Below are 25,460 nucleotides of genomic sequence, written 5' to 3'. Positions count from 1 at the left end.
AGCCAACGCGCGGACACGCCCGCTCACGGTCTGTCACACCCGCCTACCGTGTGCGAGCGGTGCGGCTACCTTGGGCCACCGACTCCGCCCCCTTTGGCTCCGCGCCCCTAGCGCGCTGGGCCACAGGCGGTCTCCTAGGAGACCCCGGCCCCTCCGCCCCCGTGCAGTTCCGGTCACGTGCCGCCACGCCGTCCAATCAGCGCCCGCAGCCTGCAGGCTCGCGATTCAAACTGCGGAGGCGCCGGCTCGCGGGGATCCGCGCTGGCGCTGCCTCTGCCGCCCCTGCCAGCGGGCCATGGAGCATCGCATCGTGGGGCCCGGGCCGTACCGGGCCACCAAGCTGGTGAGTGGGCGTGCGGAGACCTGGGCGGAGCCGTGGGCGCCCCGAACCCCGGCCTGCCTGCGGACAGCGTACTTGGTTTTTGCTTCTGCGGGGCAGCCCGGGCCGGGTGTGGAGGCGGACTGAGTCAGCTGGGGTCGCCCTTTAATGGACGAGGCTCACAGAAGGGGAACCCGGCCTGGAGCCCAGCCGGTCGGGTGGGCGTAGCTTCGTCCCCGAGATGTTGGCTGGGTTCTCCTCAATAAACGACGCCTCTTCCTTTAAAGCCCTCCAAAACCAGCCGGTCCCCTCGCCCGTTGTCCTCTGGAATCTTATTTCTATTTGTTATAATAATAATATTATGTATTTTTTAGAGATGGAGTCCCGCTATGTTGCCCAGGCTGGCTTCGAACTCTTGGATTCAAACGATCCTCCCACCCCAGCGCCTAGAGTAGATGGGATAACAGGCGTGCGTGGCGCCCGGCTTTTCTTTCTTTCTTTTATTTATCTATTCATTAGTTTTTGGTCCTTAGGAATCTAACGCCTCAAAGTGGGAGAGGGCTACCCCGCCCCTGCAATGCTCACCGTTTGGGGCCATCCAGGCAGGGCGTGTCTCCCGTCCTGAGTGCACTTAAGTGACACTTGACAAGGTGTTCTAAAAGTGCTCAGACCTGGAGTGCATCACCCTGGCCACGGTTCTGGCCCCTGGCGTTTCTCTTTATAATAGCACCTATCTAAATAAGGCTTGGCCCAGATGGATGGTCTGAACTGTTGATGGTCCTGGGTGCTGCCTTTTCTCCTGGAAAGAAAGCTTTGGTATTCAGAGGTGTACTTCTCCTTTATGATCCGGAGCCAGTAATTTTAGTGATTTCTGCCTCAAAGGATTACTAGAGTGGAATGAAGGATAGACCACTTTGAGAATCTGATAAATATTATAGATCCTCTTCACAGAAAAATGTACATGCCGGATACTCATGCAATTTTATATATGATTTCAGGAGACTTGGGGGAGACTGTGACATTGTTTCATTTAGCTTAAAATGACAACTGTTTACTCATGATTCTGTGGGTCAGCAATCTGGGAAGGACTTAGGTCAGTGGTTCTTCTGTTGGGGTCACTTATATGCCACAGTCATCTGGTGACTTAGCTGGGACTGGATGAGGTAATATGGCCACTTGACTTTGTCCTGGCTGTTAGCTGAGCCAAGTGTAGACAGCTTAGCCCAGATACCTTCAGATAGTGGTCTCATGGTTCCAGCCTAGCCTAGCTAAATGAAGGTTTCCACTTGTGACTTTGTTTCAAATCTCATTGGTTAAGGCAAGTCAAACAGCTAAGTTGGATTCCAGAAATTTAACTCCACTTGTTGAAGGACAGAGTGGCAAAGTCACATTATAGAAATGTGTGTGAACAGGATGAGAGGAATTATAGCACTCATCTTTGCCACCAATCTACTATAGACACCCAGAATGATTATTCCTTTAAGAAAAATCCAACACATAAAAATATGAATTTTGGGGGGAGCTAGCTGCTGAGAGGTATGGATGGTGTGGCAGGGAACAAATCGGATTTTTAAAAAATGGTGTTTTCATATCTGCTTCCACTTCACAATTGTCTGAACGTTGGAAACCATCTAGGGTCAGGGCTATTGGTCTAACTTTAGGGATGAGGTAGAGGTTGTACTGTATCAGGGACTTTCAAAAACTTACTCTCTTTTGGGGAGGGAAAGTAAGGCATCTAACTCCTCCCACCAGTTTACTAATCGTTCTTATGCAAGGGAAACATAGGGAAGTGTAACTAGTCCATATTCTTCCTGCCTTAGACTAAAAAATATATAAATTACATCATAATTGAAACTGTTTTAAATCTCATATTCATAGAATTGTATGAGGTGCCTCTTTTCATGGATGCAAAGGGCCCATGTATAGAGAAACTACTGGATTCTGAGTCACATTAAAATATTATCAAAGGAATTTATAAAGGAAAGTGCTCTCTGCTCTCTAGAAGTCTTCAGTCCCCAAGAAATTATATTCAGGCCACATTTAGACTGATCAAGTTAAGCAGAAAAATTATGTGGCTAATTAATGAAAACATCTCAATCTCATCAGAATTTCTGAGGTAATCAATTCAGTTCTTAACTTTATGCTATTTGAGAAATATAATATTAAACTGAGATTTGGAAAATAGAAAACAATAGCCAATTTTTTTTTTTAAAGTGAGGATTCCTGATATCAGTGTTTGCAGCTGACTTTTAAAGGTGCTTTTCCCAATTGTAAAATCTGTAATTGTTTCCCCAGTATAATTCAGTTATACCTTAAACTTATTACCGATAAATCATAAAGTTTGTGGCTGGTCCTCTCTTTACTTATCTGCCCTAGCTGGCCTTTCTTCCCTGCACCTCTAGCATACCATTCCCCCTTGTTTCAACATCAGCCTCATCCTAATCTTTCTTCAGGAAAGGCTTGGGGAAAAAATTTATGGGTATAGAAACACTAGGCCTTTATTTCCTCCTTTCATGGCTCTCTCTACTTTCTCAAAGCATGTACAGCTCCATTTTCTAAAGCACCAGAAGTCTTATTTGAAAATAATATTTTACAATTTAGATAAATTTTTATGGCAAAAATCAAATGACAGACTCAATTTGTGGTGAGTATGGAAGCTAATTAGCCATTTATACATCTTCACTGAAATCACTTTCCTTTTTGTAACTCACATATCTATAGTTCATTAAAGTGAAAAGAATGAGAATTCTTTTTCTAAAAACTGTTTAGATATACTGATCTTTTCTTTGAACTTATTCTAAGTCATCTGTATGGTCTCACTCAACTGGCAAACTTTAAAAGGCATAGCTATCCTTGACTCCAAGAGCTGGAATGGCAAGGTCACACAAGCAAGTATTTGGCAAGTGCAGGTAGATCTAGAATTGGTTGTCACTAAGCTCCCAGATCAATCTTCTTTATATCACCATTACCATAATATTTTTGGTACTAAGAAGGAAGGAAATTGAATAAATGTCCTGGAGAAAAGAGCAAGAAGCACAACACTTAGTGTTATAGCTTATGATTTGCCTCCTGATGTTAAGCAAAAACAGTTGTGTTGTGTGATTCTTTTTCCCTTAAACTAGGGGTCTGAAACTAATAAGTAAAACAAAAGATGTTTTTATTTTTATTCTTTTTTTTTTTTTTGAGACAGAGTGTCACTTTGTTGCCCAGGCTAGAGTGAGTGCCATGGCGTCAGCCTAGCTCACAGCAACCTCAATCTCCTGGGCTCAAGCAATCCTCCTGCCTCAGCCTCCCGAGTAGCTGGGACTACAGGCATGCGCCACCATGCCCGGCTAATTTTTTCTATATATATTAGTTGGCCAATTAATTTCTTTCTATTTTTAGTAGAGACGGGGTCTCGCTCTTGCTCAGGCTGGTTTCAAACTCCTGACCTTGAGCAATCCGCCCGCCTCGGCCTCCCAGAGTGCTAGGATTACAGGCGTGAGCCACCGCGCCGGGCCACAAAAGATGTTTTTAATCACACAAAACTATTTAGTCTTATTTGCTCTAAAGATGATCTCTTCAAATGTTATGGCATGGAAAAAAAAACACATTCTTAAGCTCTTACTCTTTGTTGACATATGATATTTTGGATATTTTCTTTATAAATGTGACTGAGAATGGTATATTGCTAGATTCTTTAAAGATAATTTTTTCTGAGCAGAGTAGCCAAATAATCACTTGATTATATTTGGAAATAAGTGGGAGCAGAGACCAAGGTCCTCACTAGGCTTTGAAAATCTAAAGTGTCTATGTATTAAGTAAATACAATTCATAATGATAAATGCCATTCAAAATCAAACTAAGTAAATTCAAAATTCTATTTATAAATTCTTGTTAAAAAGAGATATAAGCCCTTGATAAGGATGTTTAGCTAGATATTTTCTAATATGTAATGAAAGCCAGCTGTCAATAGAACAGTTAAAAATCCATTTTGAATCCTAATGGATTTTTTTTTTTTTTGAGACAGGGTCTCACTCTGTCACACAGACTAGAGTTCAGTGGCATGATCATAGCTCACTGCAATCTTGACCTGCTGGGCCCAAGTGATCCTCCTGTCTTAGCCTTCCCAGTAGCCTGTAGCATGCACCACCATGCCCCGATACATTTAGTCTGTTGATGTTAAATGCAAAAGCCTCCCAAAGTGCTGGGATTACAAGCATGAGGCCCTGCGCCTGGCCCTAATGAATTTTTTTTTCCTTGTATAGAGGAATGCAATGAGTTGAAAGCTCTTGCAGAAGAGTAAAAGTGTGAGAATTCAAAGCATTTTAAAAAAAGACTACAAGGGGGCCTTGTCCTACCAGAGATTTAAACTTAGCATTAATTGACTATAATCACAACTGTATGGTATTGTGCAGGAATAGACAATAGCTTAATGGGATAGAAACAGAATCAGAATCAAGAAAGGTAATAGGTGAGGTAACTTAGTAGTATTTCAGTTCATTTAGAAAAGCATAGCATAATTGGCTCTCCATAGAAAAAAATAAAGTTAGAGATTCCCTCCCTCTCACAATAAAAAATTCCAACTAAAGATTGAAATATTAAAAAAGAAATCCTCCAAAATATTAAAACATAATTTTGATAAGCATTTTTAATACCTCAGGATGGTGATGGTTAATTAAGAGAGTAAATCCTGAAGCCATAAAGAAAAGAAAGATATATTTACTTCCTTAAAACAACAATCATCATCAACAACAAAACCATTATATAGCCAGAGGCAACAAAGAAATTGGTAGGCCAAGAGAAAATATTCCTACCATATATGAAAAAGGTTTAATATTACATAATTACTCATTCAATACATATTAAATGTATACACTATATATCAGGCATTGTCCTTGTTTGTAAGGATACTGAACTGAACAGAACTGATTAACTTTCCTGACTTCTGTGCATTTAACATTAATAGAGTAAACAGTTATTAACATTGATTTAAAAATAAAAGAGATAATTCAATAGAAAAATGGCAAATCTTAGAAGAATATGACTAAAGGTCAAGATAGGAAAATGCGAACAAAATATAGATATATCATTTCTTTTACATAGATTGGCAGAAATGAAAAAAGTGATAACATCTGCTGGTTGAAGGATAAGGATACATTGTTGGTGGGAATGTGAATTGCTACAACTGATTTAAATATGCTGATACTTTGTAGCTATCTATCAAAAATAAAGCCTTGTTACTGTAGGTTATATGAACAAGGATACACTTATAACATGTTTGTAAAAAAATCAGAGTGGAAACAACTTGAATGCCCATTAGTTAGAAAATGGTGAAGTAATTATGGAACATTCTTAAGAATGGGCTAGATCCACAGGTATTGACACAGAGTGATATCTATGGTATGTTAGGTGCAAAAGCAAGTTATACAATAATGTACATAATATGATCAGTCAGATTTCTTAAAAAGGAGGTAACAACACACAAACATACAGGGCAAAAATTTTGTATGTGCATCTATATGTTTGATAGATGTATGGGATTGGAGAGAGAGATACAGACTTTTTTCTGTATTTAGTTTGTTTCAATGAGCATTATTCTGCAATTAAAAGAACAGAACCCATTCTACTAAGTGAAGTATCTCAAGAATGGAAAAACAAGCACCACATGTACTCACTCACCAGCAAATTGGTATTAATGGATCAACACCTAAGTGGACATATAGGAGTAACATTTATTGGGTGTCGGGAGGGGGGAGGGGGGGAGGAGGGGAGGGGTATATATAACCACAACGAGTAAGATGTGCAACGTTTGGGGGATGGACATGCTTGAAGCTCTTACTTGAGGGGGGAGGGGGGCATGGGCAATATAAGTAACCTTAACACTTGTACCCCCATAATACGCTAAAATAAAAAAATAAATACAAAATAAAATAAAAAAAAGAACAAGGAGAAGACTACTAAACCATCTGGGTCAATTAATAGATATAGTTAGTCATATTTGGAAATATTGAGTCCTAGAGAGCTGTGTCTTCATTATGTTTAGTAATGCATAAGGTGTTATGCATTAAGTAAACTTAGGTGATAATGATTATGATCAATCAACATAAATAAATGAAAATCTTTTGTATAGCCCCCTCCCCATCCTCACCCCACATAATTGATTATGACTTTTTGGTGCAAATATTCTAATGAGAAATGAAAGCTAGGTGTCCACAGAGCATTTTAAAAATCAGTGATTAACAACATGTAAAACTTGTTTAAAAGTATATTAATGTCCGTAGGTACTTGGTATGGTGAAATGCCACTTGAAGTCCATAGAATGGGGATTCTAGATCTTATTCTCAGACTAAGTACCTGGATGACATTTGCCAAGTTGTGTATCCTGCTAGGGTCTTGATTTTGTCCCAAAGATTTTTTTTTCTGGCTATAGGATAGATTGAACTATATAATTTGTTTTAAGAGATTATCCTGGAAATTTTATATATTATCCTTATATTTGAGGAATACTTTATCTTTTACTGAGGACTTTCACAGCCATGATGTCATTTGATCTCACAGTAACCTTGTGAGGTGGGTGGATAGGTAGAGAAGTTAAATTAACATTCATGGACACTATGGGCTCTCTTTCTACTATTCATTATTTTGTTCTAGCCACTTTGCCCTGCTTTTCCTGTTTGTATACATTCTCTCCTTCATCCACTCACTTGGTTTTTTTTCTTCCAATGTCTTTCCTCTTCTCCACATCCAGTTTACCACTGCAACCAGCCAATTCATATTTATCAACTTTCAGGTTAGTAATCAACAGTTGTGGATTGCTAATGAGGGTTTGTTTTGGGGGCTTTTTTTTTTTTTTTGAGACAGGATCTCACTCTGTTGTTCAGACTGGAGTGCAGTGGTGCAATCATAGCTCACTGTGACAGCAAAAGCCTGGGCTCAAACAATCTTCTCAACTTACTGTCCCAAGTAGCTCAGACAACAGGTGCACGCCACCATGCTCGGATAATCGTTTTATTTTTTGTGGAGATGAGGTTTCACTATGTTTCTCAGGTTGGTCTTGAACTCCTGGCCTCAAGCAATCCTTCTACCTCAGTCTCCCAAAGTGCTGGGATTTTAAGCATGAGTCCCCATGCCCAGCCAAGAAATATGTTTTAATATGTGAGCATGTGTATATGTATGTGTGTTTTTGTTTTTAGGTTTTAGAAACTTTTTTTAAATTTTTTTTTTTTTTTCTTTGAGACAGAGTCTCACTTTGTTGCCCAGGCTAGAGTGAGTGCCATGGCGTCAGCCTAGCTCACAGCAACCTCAGTCTCCTGGGCTCAAGCGATCCTTCTGCCTCAGCCTCCCGAGTAGCTGGGACTACAGGCATGTGCCACCATGCCCAGCTAATTTTTTCTAAATATATTAGTTGGCGAATTACTTTCTTTCTATTTAAAGTAGAGACGGGGTCTCGCTCTTGCTCAGGCTGGTTTCAAACTCCTGACCTTGAGCAATCCGCCCGCCTTGGCCTCCCAGAGAGCTAGGATTCTTTTTTTAAATTTTTTTATATTTTTTTAGAGATGGGGTATCCCTATGTTGCCCATGCTGTTTGCAAACTCATAGCCTTAAGTAATCTTCCCATCTCAGCCTCTCAAGTAGCTGGGGTTACAGGAATGAGCCACCAGGCTTGGCTATGTTTAGGTTTTAATTAAGCATAACTTATAGAAAAGTATGCAAATCATAAGTGTACAACTTAATAAATTTTCATAAAGTGAACACCACTTGTAACCAACACTTGGATCAAGAAATATAACATGACCAGCAGCCCAGAAGTCTCCCTGCCTCATCTCAGTCTCTACCTCCTTACAAAGGTAACCACTATCTTGATTTCAAATGCCATGGATTACTTTGACCAGATTTTAAACTTTATGTAAATCAAATCATACAGCATTTACTTTCATATTTAGCCTCTCTATCTCAATATTACATTTCTGAGATTCATCTATGTTATTACATGTAGCAGTAGTTCATTTTCATTGTATTCTAGTGTATGAATATATCATAATTTATTTATCTGTTCTTATGTTGACATTTGGATACATTATGAATAGTGCCACTATGAACAGTGTGTCTTGGGGAATATATACATGCATTTCTGTTGGAAATATACTTAGGAATGGAATTGCTGAGTCCTAAGGTATGCTTATATTTAGCTTTTGTAGATATTGCCAACCTATTTTTCAAAGTGATTGTACCAATTTATATTCCTTCCAGCAGTGCATGATTTTGTAGTTCCTTCACCTTCTCAGCAGTGCTTAGTATTGAGTATCTTCTTTTTGTATTTTTTTTAAAAATTTTATTTTTAAATTGTAAATTGACAAATTACAGTTGTATATATTTATGTGATGTTATGTTTTATGGATACAATGGAATTTACTCAAGCTAATTAACATATGCATCTCTCAAATACTCATTTTTATGGGGAGAACACTTATTTATTACTTAGTGATTTTAGAGAAATTATTGCTTAGAGAAATTTATTACTTAGTGATTTTGTATATACAATACATTATTATTTACTATATTCACTATGCTGTACAATATATCTCAAAAACCCTCTTATTTTTCCTGTCTTGTTGAGGCTTTGTACCATTTTATCATCATCTCCCCTTTTTCCCCACTCCCCTCAACTACCATTCTACTCTCTGCTTCTTTGTGTTCAATTGTTTTGGATTCCACATATAAGTAAGAACACGCAGTATTTGTGCATGGCTTATTTTACTTAGCATAATGTTCTCCAATTCTATCTATCTGGTCACAAATGACATTTCTTTTTTTTTTTTTTTTTTTTTTTTTTTTTTGAGACAGAGTCTCACTTTGTTGCCCAGGCTAGAGTGAGTGCCATGGCGTCAGCCTGGCTCACAGCAACCTCAAACTCCGGGGCTCAGCGATCCTCCTGCCTCAGCCTCCCGAGTAGCTGGGACTACAGGCATGCGCCACCAGGCCCGGCTAATTTTTTGTATATATGTTTTTAGTTGGTCAATTAATTTATTTCTATTTTTGGTAGAGACGGGGTCTCGCTCAGGCTGGTTTCGAACTCCTGATCTTGAGCAATCCGCCCGCCTCGGCCTCCCAAAGTGCTAGGATTACAGGCGTGAGCCACCACGCCCGGCCGACATTTCTTTTTTAAGGCTGAGTAGTATTACATTGAGTATATATACCACATTTTCTTTATTTATCTGTTGATGGACACTTAGATTGATTCCATAACTTAGCTACTGTGAATAGTACTGCAGTGAATATGGGTGTGCAGACATACTTCAACATACTTATTTCAAATCTTTTGGGTAAATACCCAATAGTGAAATGGGTGGATCTGCCTATCTTTTTCATTTTAGCTATTTTGATAGGCATGTTGTGATACTGACTTGTAGAGTTCTGCATTTCACTGATAATTAATGAGGTATAGCATCTTTGCATATGTTATAGGACATTTGGAGATCTTTTTTTTGTGAAGTGTCTATTTAAGTCTTTTTCTATTTTCTATTGGTTTGTCTTATTGATTTGAATTTTTAATTTTGTTTTAGAAAATTCTGGATATATGTTATTCTACTCTATGGCTTGCCTTGTTTCTGTGTGTGTTTTTAAGAAATTTAGAAAAGACTTAAAATCCAGGCCAATTTAATTTGGAACATGACTCATAACAGTGTAAAAGGAAGTCGAAAGATTAATATGGTTAGGAACAAAAAGCTGTTTGAATTTGGCCAGGAGGAAGACATGATTGAGAGTTAGAGCAGAATTAAATTTCATGAGGTTAAGAAGTTGGTTTAAAAAGTAGAGAAAGTTAAAGACCAATTAAGCATTTGTGTATTGAATACCTCGTGTGGGTGGTTTACTGTGTCACATATTTAGGGTGCATGCATGCAGAAACACCATTTCTGACTTTCAAGCACCTGCCGTTGTATACTCAGGAATTGCTAGTATGGATGAGAAGGTTGACCATCAAAGATAGAAGAAAAATGGGACAATAGTTGCTTAGGTGGTTGGGGAGTAGAGAGTATGAAGAGAAACCTGGAAAGAAAGGCATGATCAGAAGGGAAAATAGGAACCAGGATTGGGTAAAAAAGACAGAAAACAAAACCCAAACAAAAAACCCACCGTGAGATCAGAAATATAGTCGAAAGAAAAAGGTAAAATCAGAAAATCTGATTTTAATAGGCATAGAGGTGAGAAATAAAAGATTCAGAGTTTGTGAAGTGATATACTTGTAAGAGAAGAGTGATTATGTGTGTGATTATGATATGACTGAATTTTGAGGACTTTTAGGAGGACTGCTGGGAAGCCTAGATTTCTAAAAAGATGTTGAAGTAATTATGTAGGAAGAAAATTGATATGTGAACATTGTGTTTAATTTAGGATGGCTGATGAAAATGTAATTGTGTGGATTGATTTTTAAAGTAGTATGTTCTGCAGAATTTTTAATTAGTATGTCAAGAAGTAACATAGTGACTGAAGTATAAATCAAGAGGTGTGAATTTGGATGCCTTTAGCTTGATACGCAATATTCTCCTTAGCTTTCTTACATATAAAGGCACTTCTTCCTAATTTGCCAGGTCCTTTTCGTACTAGCTGTTATTGAAATACTACAGTGTGGTAATATTATGAGAGAGAAGTGATTGAAGTATGGTATATACACAAAACAGAATACTATGCAATATAGAGAGATAGATCTACATATATTGACATAGTAGGTACCCAGTGCATATTTTTTAAATGAATGAAGAGAAAAATGTTTAAGATATAATTTAAGTGGGGGAAATAAAGTACAAAGACACTAAATATAATCTGATTCTTTTGAGGCTGGAGAAAAACATATACTTTATCAGTATTAGATATTTATTACCAAGATAGAACTTTTTTAGGCATTACATACTAAGTTATTAAAACAGTAATTTCTCTATTTTCACCTGCAAATATTGTTCCTTACATTATACATAAAAAAACTCCACTTATTTATTTATTTATTTTTGTCTTCCAAAGGCAACATGTGATCATTGTAAACAATTAACATGTTGTGGAAATATGTTACACAGTATAAGTTGCCCATATATTCCTACCTCAAAAGAGATGATCTTTTTTCTTTTAACAGTGTGTTATATATTCTTTTAACTTTGTATATGCATATACTAAAGTAGATATAATCAGATTATGTATATTGTGTTTTACCTTTTTCTCATACTTAATTATATCTATGTCTAGAGCTATTGATATAATTATTTTATGGCTATTCTCTTTAATCAATTTCTATTCAAATTCTAATTTTTCTCTGGTAAAAACAGTATATGAAAAATTCTTATAAATGCTTTTTTTAAATACCCACATTTGTTAAATATAATTTAACATAAATAAATTTCAACTTGTAAATGTTTTTTATCTCATATGTATGCTTCTAACTATATGGTGACTCCTTAAAAGTAGAGTGCCTGAATAAAAAGAGATCAAATCTTAAATAAGCATTTATTAAACACTTACTAGATTTCTTTTCTGGAGCTAGCTTTAAAACAATATGGAGATGAGACTTTTGCTTTTTCTTTAACATTTTTTATTTTCAGAAGAATATAGAAAGAACATGGATTTTAGATTCCAGATTTAGATTTGGATATACAAATTGGTTCTAACACTTATTAGCTATGTAGTTTGGAGTAAATTCCTTCATTTCTGAAAGATGGTTTTATTATGAGGAATATATATATACACACACACACACAAAGCCACATGGGGAGAAAAGTTTATAATATTCTAGTCTAAAAGGAACAAAAAGGATAATCATTTATTCACATGTTTATATCTTATTAGTAGAAGCAAAGACCTTAGGCAAGAGGCTCATGATGGGGATGGGACAATTCTGAGGGGTGCCAGGAACATCCTCGTTAGTGGTGTTTCTGGCATAGGACTGTGGAAAGGCTTTACTTGTTTTTATATAATGAGGGTTCTCCAGCACTGCCAGTTTGTATCTGTAACCTCTTTCCTCTGCTAGCTGCCTGGTGGGATGCTGAATATGTCAATACTATGTCCTTAATGGTTCCAGTATGAACTAAATGAATCCGCTTATTTATTCTGGGCCTTTCTGATTCCTGTTTTCTTGCTCACTGATGTCACTTTATGCACCAATAAGGAGGGAAGAAGCTGAGTTTTCATGAAGTTATTGGAAAGTGACATCTAAGAGAGACATCTGGTTTTTGTCTTCAAGGATGTGTGAGACATGGTAGCTTGTGTGCCCCTTCAGTGATGTCTTAGACTAGAAGGAAACTGGATTTTTTTTTCCTTTTTGCCACCCTCCTCATTTGCTGGCAGAAACTGGAAGTTTTTGAGTACTTATCATGTGCCAACCCCTGTGCGTGGTGCCAGTAAATGGCAGAACTGGGATTTGAACCCAGGTCTAACTCTCTACCTAATGTTTTCCACATTCTGTGAGGGATGATTCTATCCTAGTGAAGTGGTTCAGAGTTTCTTCATTTCGAGGTCAGGAACATTCTGTTGTGAACATTGCCAGCAGTATATTATAGCGAGTCAGAATGTACTCAATCTGACAACAGTGCTTTCTTAAAAGGTTCCTAAATAAAGTGGAAGTAGTGGGGTATGTATTCTGTGGCTTTAACTAAAGTGGGTTGAATCAACATGTGGTATCCTGTTTCTTAGCAGGCTGACTGTACACAACACACACCTCCCATTTTAAGTTCCATGGTTTTTGACTCCCCAACTCTGAAATTTTCTGAGTTTCTGGAGCCATGGTTTTATTTTGTACAAATTTCTATAGAAAAGTATTAACTGCACCAAAGCCACATTTTTGTCAGCAGAGGCTGGACTAAACCCTGGTCAATGGAGACTCCATTAAGGGGTCTTTTCAGTATATTCACTCAGCTCTGACAGTCATACCCACCCAGTTAATAAATATAACAACAGTGATACTATAATATCTAACAGTTATTAAATATTTCTTATGTGACAGGCACTGTGATAGGCTTCATAGATACTATCACACATTATTTCGTCTTGTGTTTGTAACATTCCTATCATGTGGGTGCTGCTTTACAGCTGGATAAAAGTAGGCCTAACTAGCAGTGAGTTGGAGGTTGCCCAGCTGGTCAATAGCAGAGCAGCCTCTGGACCCAGCAATATTTGACTTCAGAGCTTGCACTATACTCTGTCTATTGCTTCCATGTGGTATCTGTGAAGATACCATGCATACTTAAACCTCTGGGTTCTTTCAAAATAGCCTCAGAATCAAGAGATATTTTTAAACTAATATATTATTTGAAGTATCTAGTAGCTATTCTTTCCAACAGCTTTGTTTTGCATGTAAGCAAAAACTGGCTATTTACTTTTAAAAGATTCATCTTTGTGGTCTTGAGCCATTATATTATATTATCTTATGTACCTCTCTTTTCTCCCCATATAGTGCCTTTCACATAATAAATGATCTATAAATATTTGCTGAGTGAAGTAAAGTCATATTATGCCTGGGACTCTGATAAATGAATTATGTATAAAGGGCTTAGTTTTAACCATTTATTATCACATGCTTTTTCATTTATGCAAAAACCCATTAATAGAGCAACTTGACAGCTGTCTCAATCAGTACTTCTTGAATGAATAAATGATGAACTAGACTTGAAAAGTTGCATTTTTAAGACTTTTCTATTAATATATTTTTGTTTTAATTGTGATAAAATTTACATATTATAAAACTATTTTAACCATTTTCAAGCATATAGTTCAGTGGTATTTATTAAGTACATTCACATTGTTGTGCAACCATTGCCACCATTCATTCTTCAAAACTTTTCTTTAGAGTTTGAAGTCTTTCAATAAAAAATTTGCAGGACTCCATTTATTCAAGCAGTTTTTTAAGTGGAAAAATTACATTCATCAGTTTAAATATTTGGGATGTAATAACATTTAAAAAAATCAGTTGAGTACTAAATGTCATGCTCTGTTTTCCCCTAGTGGAATGAAACAGTGGAGCTTTTTCGTGCTAGGATGCCCTTAAGGAAACATCGCTGTCGTTTCAAGAGTTACGAACATTGCTTCACAGCGGCTGAAGCTGTAGATTGGCTACATGAGCTGCTGAGGTGCAGTCAGAACTTTGGCCCTGAAGTGACTCGCAAACAAACGGTCCAGCTGCTAAAAAAATTCTTGAAAAATCACGTTATTGAAGACATCAAGGGAAAGTGGGGTCAGGAAGATTTTGAAGACAACCGTCACTTATACAGGTAACAGCAGCATGTAAAGCCAGGGGTCCTCAAACTATGGCCTGTGGGCCACACGCGACCTGCCGAAGACATTTATCTGGCCCGCCAGGTGTTTTTGTCGCAGCTGTCTGTCCAGCTTAGCGGCTGACTTGTCCGGGCCTGCAGTGCACATGTGTGGAATGTGCACTGCACTCTCCAACGGCCCTCCAATGGTCTGAGGGACAGTGAACCGGCCCCCTGTTTAAAAAGTTTGAGGACCCCTGAAACGAGAGGAATGGGTTGATGAGTGGATCTGGTCCAAGGCTGCTAAAACTTCCTGTTATGAAAGAATTTATCTTGTCCATTGAAATGATGGTATCTATTTGCGATTTGTTGAGTGGATAACTGAATGTGTTGTTAGAGACAATTGTAGTTTTTCTTGGCCGTTTAGAACACCCCAGAATTGTTTTTTCTTGGAATGATTTTTCAATAAGGAAATCTTTTCTTGCCTTTTGCTCACCTGGGAGCACAACTGCAATAACTTAGTACTTCTGGAGAATCCGAAAGAGTGAAACAGTAGCTCTGGGTTCAGCTTTTCTGAGCAAAGAGGATTGGCATAATCAGGGGGTAAGTGGCAGAGTGCATCTGATCTTTAAACAGGTCAAGGCCCATATGAAGAATTGTGCTAGAATTCCCTGATGTCTCAGATTAAGCCTGACAATGCAAGTCTGTTTTTCCCCAAATATGTTCATTCATGTTTCAGTGTTATTTTACGATGTGGACAGTTACTACCAGATAATCTGAGGGAAAATGGTGATCTTTCTCCTTTTGCTTCTCTTCTTCTCACTGCACAATAGGCTGTTTTATTGCAGGAGTGGAGGGCCCTACCTAAGATTTAGGTGTGGGAGAAGATCAAAGAGGAATGAAGTCACACAAATCAAGAAGAAGAATTGTTGTGTAATCTACAGAGCTGTCTACCAAAGTGCTAAGAACCCTGAGGGGAATTAAAAGGAAAAATGGAAAATATGGATCCTTAATATTTGCTTTCTTTTTTTTTTTTTTGAGACAGAGTCTCACTTTGTTGTCCAGGCTAGAGTGAGTGCTGTGGCGTCAGCCTAGCTCACAGCAACCTCAAACTCCTGGACTCAAGCGATCCTCCTGCCTCAGCCTCCCGAGTAGCTGGGACTACAGGCATGCGCCACCATGCCCGGCTAATTTTTTATATATGTATCAGTTGGCCAATTAATTTCTTTCTATTTATAGTAGAGACGGGAGTCTTGCTCTTGCTCAGGCTTGTTTTGAACTCCTGACCTCGAGCAATCCACCCCCCTCGGCCTCCCAGAGAGCTAGGATTACAGGCGTGAGCCACCGCGCCCGGCCAATATTTGCTTTCTTTAAGGAATGTAATTACAGCACATTGAATGAGGGTACCCAATGCTGTTTTTTGTTGCAATGATTTTTCAGTAAGGAATTCTTTTCATGCCTTTTGCTTACCTAGGAGGATGGCTGTAACAATTTAGGACTTCTCATGGAGAATCTGAAAATGTGAAACAATAGTTGAGAAAAGTGGCTTTTAGCAGAGAAAAACTGGCACTCTCATACCTGAACCATTGGTTTGTCTCCCTCTTGGACTATTTGCTGAGAGCAGAGTGAGGGTGGTCACAAGTGCATAAGGTGAAGAACAAATACTGCCGTATATTTAGAATCTAACTTCCTCGTGGATTTTTGCCAGCAGCCTCCAGCATCCAGATATCAAGATTGTCATCTGAGCAATTAGTCATTTTTCCAGTTGGCAGTTATTTCTGGCTTTGATAATCCAACTTTTAATTAGGATCTTGGTGCTCTCAGCCTATTTTGAGACTTGAGTGCTTATTAGCATCAGATAGTGGAAATTGTAGCCCTGGTTTGACATGCCACACTTCACTGGGATTCTTAAGTGATTATTTCTCTTGGGAAACTAATTGCTTGTACCCCATCGAGATTTAGCTAGAACACTTCTGAAAGATTCTCTGGATGAGTAACTTCCAATCTGTTCTATTGTTACTTAAATTGGGTACCTCTCCTTGAGTCCCATGAGACTTTATGGATCCTCAGAAGAGTGAAATTAGAGCATATTCTAGGAGCTGGCCACACAGCACTGACTGTCAAGACATGTTTCACTTCAATATTAAGGCTTAATCATGTATCCCATTAAAAAAAATAAGAGTACACAAGACAGATTAAATTCATTCATTAAATAATGATTTTTTTCCTCCAGTTTCTCTAATAGAATGCTTGTAAGGCATAAATGGAGCAATGTTTTCTTTCATTATTTGCCACCTGAAAGTTCATTGTGGCTTTCCATTTTCCTTGAGTGGAAGTTCTGTAAGTTAGGCACTGACTTTTGCCATTTGCCTAGATTAATCTGGGATGAAATCTATTTAGACATGTAAATCATTTGTTAAGGTGCCTGTGCCTTGAATTGAGAGTGAGCTAATGAGTTGCAGCCAGCTGTTACATACATGTGGGCTTCTATTACTGGTACTCAAGATCATCACATCACCATCATGTGCCGGTGCTCCAAGAAAGAACACTGTGCTGCCACACCTGCTGTATCTCCTACTGCTTTCCATAGGTGACGAGTACTACCAGTTATCATGAAAGCAGAAGAGAGAGAGCATGAGCTAATTTGAAAGCAGATGGAAAATTAATGAGGTGGCAAAATTCAGGGACAAACTTCTAAATATCTAGCTTTGTGGAAGAGGACCCTTCTTAAAAAATTTATTTATTTTAATTTTTTCTTTCATTTTTAGCTGACATGCAATGTACATATTTATGGGGTAGAGAGTGACATATTGATGTATACAATGTGTAATGATCAAGTCAAGTAATTGGGATATCCATTACTTCAAACATGTATCATTTCTTTGTATTGGGAACATTTAAAATCCTCTCTTCTAGCTCTTTGAACATAAACAATATAACTATATTCACCCTATAGTGCTACAGAACACTAGAACTTATTCCTCCTATATAACTATAATTTTGTATTCATTAACCAACCACTTTCTATCTTCCTCTCCCTCTACCTTTCCTCTAATAACCATAATGCTACCCTCTTCTACCCCCTACTTTCATGAGCTCAATTTTTTAAGACCCCTCATATGAGTGAGAACATGGCATTTATCTTTCTATGCCTGAATTACTTCACTTAACATAATGTCATCCAGGTTTATCCATGTTGCTGGGAATGACAGAATTTCATTCTTTTTTGTGAATAGTATTCCATTGTGTATTAATACCACATTTTCTTTATCAGTTCATTTTTTGGTAGACATTTAGGCTGATTCTATATCTTCGCTATTGTGAATAGTGCTACAGTGCAGATATCTTTTTGATATACTGATTTTTTTTCCTTTGGATAAATAACTTAGTATTGGGATTACTGGGTCATATGGTAGTACTATTACTAGTTTTTTGAGAAACCTCCATACTATTTCTCATAATGGCTGTACTAATTTACATTCCTACCAACAGTGTATGTATTTCCTTTTCTCCACATTCTTACTAGCATTTGTTATTTATTTATTTATTTTTTGATAATAGCCACTTTAACTGATGTGAGATTGTTATCTCATTGTGGTTTGGATCTGGATTTCCCTGATGATTAGTGATGTTGAATATCTTTTCATATACTTATTGGTCATTTGTATGTCTTTTCAGATTCTTTGCCCATTTGTTAATCAGATTATTTGCATTTTGCTGTTGAGCTCCTTGTATATTCTGAATGTTAGTCCATTGTCAGATGAATCATTTGCAAATATCTTATTCCATTTTACCGGTTGTCTCTTCACTCTGTTGATTGTTTTCTTGATATAATCCTGTTTGTCTGTGTTGCCTGTGCTTTTGTAGTTTTTGTTGCCTGTGCTTTTGTAGTTTTACCCATAAAATTTTTCCCTAGAACAATGTCCTGAAGCAGTCTCCCTATGGTTTCATCTAGTAGTTTTATAGTTTCGGGTCTTACATTTAGGTCTTTTATTTTTTATTTTTTCTTCTTTTTAGAGATAAGGTCTTGCTCTGTTACCCAGGCTGGAGTACAGTGGCCTAATCATAGCTCACCACAACCTCAAAATCCTGGGTTCAGGCCGGGCGCTGTGGCTCACGCCTGTAATCCTAGCTCTTGGGAGGCCGAGGCGGGCGGATTGCTCAAGGTCAGGAGTTCAAAACCAGCCTGAGCAAGAGCGAGACCCCGTCTCTACTATAAATAGAAAGAAATTAATTGGCCAACTGATATATATATAAAAAATTAGCCGGGCATGGTGGCGCATGCCTGTAGTCCCAGCTACCCGGGAGGCTGAGGCAGCAGGATCACTCGAGCCCAGGAGTCTGAGGTTGCTGTGAGCTAGGCTGACGCCACGGCACTCACTCTAGCCTGGGCAACAAAGTGAGACTCTGTCTCAAAAAAAAAAAAAAAAATCCTGGGTTCAAGCAATCCTCCTGGCTCAGCCTCCCAAGTAGCTAGGACTACAGGTGTATGCCACTATGCCTGGCTAATTTTTTAATTTTCTGTAAAGACAGGGTCTTGCTATGTTGCCCAGGCTGACCTCAAACTCCTGGCCTCAAGTGATTCTCCCGCCTTGGCATCCCAAAGTGCTGGGATTACAGGTGTGAGCTACCATGCATGGCCACATTTAGGTCTTTGATCTATTTTGAATTGATTTTTGTATATGATGAGAGATGGGCATCTAGTTTCATTCTTCTGCATATGAATATCCAATTTTCTCAGAACTATTCATTAACAAGGGTGTCCTTTCCCCAATGTATGTTTTTGACACCTTTGTTGAAAATCTGTTGGCTATAAGTATGTGGATTTATTCCTGGGATCTCTATTCTGTTACATTGCTATCTGTGTATTTTTATACCAATATCATACTGTTTTGGTGACTATTGCTTGGTAGTAGATTTTGAAGTCAGGTAGTTTGATTCCTCCAGCTTTTGTTCTTTTTGCTTGGGATTGCTTTGGCTATTTCATGTCTTTTGTGGTCCCATGAATTTCAGGATTATTTTTCTATTTCTGTGAAGAATATCATTGATATTTTGATAAATTGCTTTGGGTAGTATGGTCATTGTAACAATACTGATTCTTTTAATCAATGAGTGTGGGGTGTTTTTCATTTTTTTGCATCTTTAATTTCTTTCAACAATGTTGTATAGTTTTCATTATAGAGATTTTTCACCTTTTGTTAAATTTATTTCTATGGGGTTTTTTTTGTAGCAATTGTAAATGCAATTGCTTTCTTGATTTCTCCTTTAGCTTGTTTGTAATTGATGTATAGAAACACTGCTGATTTTTTCATGTTGATTTTGTATCCTACAACTTTATTGAATTTGTTTATCAGTTCTGAGTTTTTTGGTAGCATCTTTAGGTTTTTATATATAAAATTTTGCAGTCTGCAAAGAGGGACAATTTGACTTCCTCTTTTCCAATTCAGATGCACTTTATTTCTTTCTCTTGCCTAATTGCTCCAAGCTAGGACTTCCAGGACTACATTGAATAAGAGTGGTGAAAGTGGGCATCCCTGTCTTTTTCAGTTCATAGAGGAAAGGCTTTCAGCTTTTCCCTGTTCAATGTGATGTTTGTTGTGGGTTTAACATATATGGCCTTTATTGTGTTGAGGTATGTTCCTTATCTATCTAATTTGCTGAGAATTTTTATTATAAAGGGATGTTGAATTTTCTCAAATGCCTTTTCTGTATCTATTGAGATGATCATATGGTTTTTGTCTTTCATTCTGTTGATGTGATGTGTCACATTTATTGATTTGTATATGTTGAACCTTCCTTGTATCCCTGGGATAGATCCCACTTGATGATGGTGTATTGTCTTTTCTTATGTACTATTGGATTTTGCTTGCTAGTATTTATTTGAGGATTTTATATCTATTTTCATCAGGGATATTGGCCTGTAGTTTTCTTTTTTTGTTGTATCTCTGCCTGGTTTTGGTATCAGGGTAATGATGACCTTATAGAATGAGTTAGGAAGAATTTTCTCATTTTCAATTTTTTGAAATATTTTGAATGTTTCCAGCCTCTAGAGTATAGTGCACTATCCATTGTGTCATGGAGCCACCTAATTTTTTGAAAATATTTTGAAAAGAATTGATATTAGTTCTTTAAAAGTGTGGTAGAATTTAGTAATAAGGCAATCCAGCCCTGGACTTTTCCTTGTTGGGTGACTTTCATTACTGCTTCAGTCTTGTTACTCATTATTGTTCTGATCAGGTTTTCAGTTTCTTCCTGGTTCAATCTTGGTAGGTTATACATGTCTATAAATTTATCTATTTCCTCAAGCGTTTCCAATTTGTTGGTGTATAGTTGTTCATAATAGTCTCTAATGATCCTTTGGGTTTCTGTGGTCAGTTATGTAATTGTTTCTGATTTTGTGTATTTGGGTCTTCTCTCTTTTTCTTTGTCTAACTAATGGTTTGTTGACCTTCAAAAACCAACTTTTTGTTTTTTTCATCTTTTACATATTTTTTGGTTTCTATCTTATTTAGTCCTGCTCTGATCTTTTTTTCCTTAGACTAACTTTTGGTTTGGTTTGTTTCCTCAGGGAACTTTTCTAGTTCCTTGAGGTTTATAATTAAATTATTTATTTGAAATCTTTCTATTTTTTTTGATATAGGGATTTATTGCTATAAAATTCTGTCTTTGTTCTGCTTTTGCTTTATGCTATAGGCTTTGGTATGTTGTGTTTCTATTTTTGTTTGTTTCAAGGAATTTTTGTTCTCTCTTAATTTATTGAACCATTGATTGTTCAGTGGCATCTTGTTTAATTTCTGTATATTTGTACAGTTTACAAATTTCCTCTTGTTAGCAATTTCTAGTTTGATTCCATTGTGATCGGAGAAGAAACTTGATATGATTTTAATTTTTTAATTTAAAAAATTTGTTGAGATTTGTTTTGTGGCCCAACTCAATCCTGAATACTCAATCCTGGAAAATGTTCCATGTGCTAAAGAAAAGAATATGTATTCTGCAGATGATGGATGAAATGTTCTGCAAATGTCTGTTAGTTTCATTTGTTCCCTAGTGCAGTTTAAGTTTGATATTTCTTCATTGATTTTCTTGATGATGTGTCCAATGTCAAAAGTGAAGTGTTGAAGTCTACAACTATTTGAATTTTATACCTTATGTGTTTTCATGATGGTAGACATTATCTTTTCACTTCCAGATGTAGGACTCACTTAAGCATTTTTTGTAGGGCCAATTTGGTGATGATGAATTCCCTCAGTTTTGCTTCTCCAGGAAAGACTTTATTTCTCTTTCATTTCTGAAGGATAGCTTTGCTGGGGTAGCATTCTTGTTTGGCAGTTTTTTTCCTTTCAGTGCTTTGAATATATCATCCCCCAGGACTGTAGAGTTTTTGCTGAGAAATCCACTGTTATGTATGTGACTTGATGCTTTTTTCTGCTGCTTTTAGAATTTTGTCTTTGACTTTGTCTTTTGATAGTTTGTAGTGTATCTTGGAGAGGACATGTTTGGGTTGAAGCTATTTGGGAAGTTTTAACCTTCATGTATCTGGATGTCTGTTTCTCTCTAAAGACTTAGAGACTTTTCAGGCATTATTTCATTAAATGGTTTTTTTTATGCCTTTCCCATTTCTTCTTCCAGAATGCCTAAAATGTGAATATTTGTTTGGTTAATAGTATCTCATATATCACATAGACTTTCTTCATTATTTTTTCTTTTTTTCTCCCTTTTCTTCTTGTCTGACTAGGTTTTCTAAAAGAACTGTCTTTAAGTTTGGGAAGTCTTTCTTATGCTTGATCTAGTCTATGTTGTTGAAATCTTGAGTGTATTTTTTTACTTCATTCATTGAATTCTTCAGTTCCAGTGTTTGTGTCTTTTTAATGACATATATCTTTTTGTTAATTTCTCATTAAGATCATGAATTGCCTTCCTATTTCTTTGTATTGTCTATCTATATTTTATTGTAGCTTACTGAGTTTCCTTAAGATGATTATTTTGAACTTGTTTTCAGTCCTTTCATAGATTTCCTTTCTTTAGGATCCGTTAGTGATGAGTTATTGTGACCTCTTGGAGGTATCATTTTTCCTTGCTTTTTTATGTTTCTTGTGTCCTAATGTTGATTTCTGCCTATCTGGTCTAACAATTGCATCTTCTAGTTTTATGGATTGGCTTTCATAGGGAAAGACATTTTGCTGTAGATGTATCTACAGTGTTAGTTGGTTAAGATGCTTTGGCTTTGATTTTGGGTGTGTGCAGTAATGTAGTCTCTGTATTATTTCTTTGGTTGTAATCAATGTTAGTGGTGTATACAAGTTCTTCAGTGGCTTTGGCTATAGTTATTATAGGAGGCTGTAATGAGGCTTTTTTGGGGATGTTGGTGCCATGCAGGCTGGTACTTGGATCCTTAGGTGGTACATGAAAGACCCTGGGTGGTGGCAGTGAGCAGGGTGTGATGGGTCCTTAGATCTTTGGGCAGTATCTAGAGGTGCTGGTGTTGTTGAGTAGGGGCCCAGGAGGGCTGGTCTAAGTAAGATGCTTTTATAAGTATTAAGAATGTTGGGCCAAAGAAACAGTCATGAAAGTAAACAGACAACCTACAGAATGGGAGAAAATTTTTGCATCCTACGCATCTGATAAGGGGCTAATAACTAGAATATACTTAGAACTCCCGAAAATCAGCAAGAAAAAAATCAAATAACCCTATTAAAAAGTGGGCAAAGGACTTGAACAGAAACTTTTCTAAAGAAGACAGAAGAATGGCCAACAAACATATGAAAAAATGCTCAGCATCTCTAATCATCAGGGAAATGCAAATCAAAACCACAATGAGATATCATTTAACTCCAGTGAGAATGGCCTTTATCAAAAAGTCTCCAAACAATAAATGCTGGCGTGGATGCGGAGAGAGAGGAACACTCCTACACTGCTGGTGGGACTGCAAACTAGTTCAACCTCTGTGGAAAGCAATATGGAGATACCTTAAAGCGATACACGTGAATCTACCATTTGATCCAGCAATCCCATTACTGGGCATCTACCCAAAAGATCCAATGACACTCTACAAAAAAGACACCTGCACACGAATGTTTATAGCAGCACAATTCATAATTGCAAGGCTGTGGAAACAGCCCAAGTGCCCATCAATCCAAGAATGGATTCATAAAATGTGGTATATGTATACCATGGAGTACTATTCAGCTCTAAGAAACAATGGTGATATAGCACATCTTATATTTTCCTGGTTAGAGCTGGAACCCATACTACTAAGTGAAGTATCCCAAGAATGGAAAAACAAGCACCACATATACTCACCAGCAAACTGGTATTAACTGAGTAGCACCTAAGTGGACACATAGGTACTATAGTAATAGGGTATTGGGCAGGTGGGAGGGGCGAGGGGGGCTAGTATATACATACAGAATGAGTGAGATGTGCACCATCTGAGGGATGGTCATGCTGGAAACTCAGACTTGTGGGGGGAGGAGGGAAAGGGCATGTATTGAAACCTTAAAATCTGTACCCCCATAATATGCCGAAAAAAAAAAAAAAAAGAATGTTGGAGTGAACATCAGAGAGGAATTCTTGCTTGAAATAAAGGAACTAATGTTCTACAGCATCTTTGATGTTCCATCTTTATCACACAATTTGTTTTTTAGCTGATCAACTATAGATGAAAGTGATAGTACCCTAATTTTAAAGGTTAGGAAATTAATAAGACCCAAATTACTAGCTTGTCCAAAGTTACCCAGCTAGTAGTAGAAGAGTCAGGATTTGAACTGAGGTTCCTATCTCTGAAGCCTGTGTTCTTGTGGTATGCCAGGCTGCCTCTATTCTTACAACATGAGGATGACTTAGTTTATTAAATAGATTAGTATGTGGATGAATAAACAGAGCTCCTGTAATGTGTTAAACACTATGTAATACATTTGAAATGATCACCTTCCTTCTTCAAGAAGTTTTTCTCAAATAAAGGAGATAAGGGAAACATAATCAACCTAAAATATATATATAAATATAGTAAAGGAGAGGTAGTTTCCTGGGTGTATGAGTTAGAGAAAGCTACATGTAGCATAAGGGTTCTTATCGTATTTTTTAAAGAGAAGGAAATTACATATTAGAAATTGTATATTGGAGAATTTTATAACAAAGGTAATAAGTAAAGCCCTTATTTTGGAATGTGTCAAAATTATTCTAGATTTAAAAAATGTATGTCATTTTTGTTTTTTGAATGCATTTAAATTTGTTTGCCTTTTTTTTTCTCCAAGAGTTAAATAATTCAGTATGAAAAATAGAAGAGTGAATTTTAGTGTGTAAGAAAGGGAAGCAAGTTCCTAAGATCTGAATATCCATAATAATAAGTGGAGGTGTTGCAAAGGAGTACCCTCTATTTATTAAACTACTTCTTTCCTGTTACCAATACTGATGACTAGAAAGAGTTCTGGATTTGCTGCTGGTGAAGACAATTTTAGATTTCACTGAAGGGTGCTCATTGTTGAACAGATGCTGTTGTCTTTGTCTAACAAAGCTTCGTTACCCTAGATTTCTGATGGAGGAGAACCAGTTATGCTACCTTGTGTTTTTATAGGAAATTTAAGTTTATATGAGAAGCAGTTTCACTTCTATGATCTCATTTGATCTTTATGATCTCATGTGAACTTCATGATAACCCAATTGAGGTGAATAGGGTAGATATTTCATCCTCAGAGTACCAGATACTTTCCCCGTTAAAAAGTCTAAACAAAACACTAAGAATGTTCTAGTTAAATTCCATTCTTATCATTGCATCTGCCCATTGGTGTATGTGAACAAATAATTATATAGTATTAATTAAACCTAATTTAGTGGATTTTTGTAAAAATAAAAATATGTATTATGATTATTCTGGACTATTTAATGAGAAAAGTGGCCTGTTACAGATCTTTACCAGGACAGGGATCCTC

General features: G+C 37.2%; 1 protein-coding gene across 1 annotated transcript in view; it reads left to right on the top strand.

Annotated features, from left to right (window-relative positions):
* The first annotated feature begins 200 nt into the window (after nucleotides 1–200).
* The window catches only part of DEPDC1B (DEP domain containing 1B), a 93,204-nt gene continuing 67,944 nt past the window's right edge, over nucleotides 201–25,460 (top strand). The window contains exons 1-2 of the mRNA XM_012775640.3: nucleotides 201–343; nucleotides 14,285–14,550. Of these exons, the coding sequence (XP_012631094.1) occupies nucleotides 296–343; nucleotides 14,285–14,550 (314 nt within the window). The 5' untranslated portion in view covers nucleotides 201–295. The remainder of the gene's footprint in view (nucleotides 344–14,284; nucleotides 14,551–25,460) is intronic.

The sequence above is a fragment of the Microcebus murinus genome, chromosome 11, assembly GCF_040939455.1.
Source record: "Microcebus murinus isolate Inina chromosome 11, M.murinus_Inina_mat1.0, whole genome shotgun sequence".
Classification (NCBI taxonomy): domain Eukaryota; kingdom Metazoa; phylum Chordata; class Mammalia; order Primates; family Cheirogaleidae; genus Microcebus; species Microcebus murinus.
This window is presented reverse-complemented; position numbering and strand designations above follow the sequence as displayed.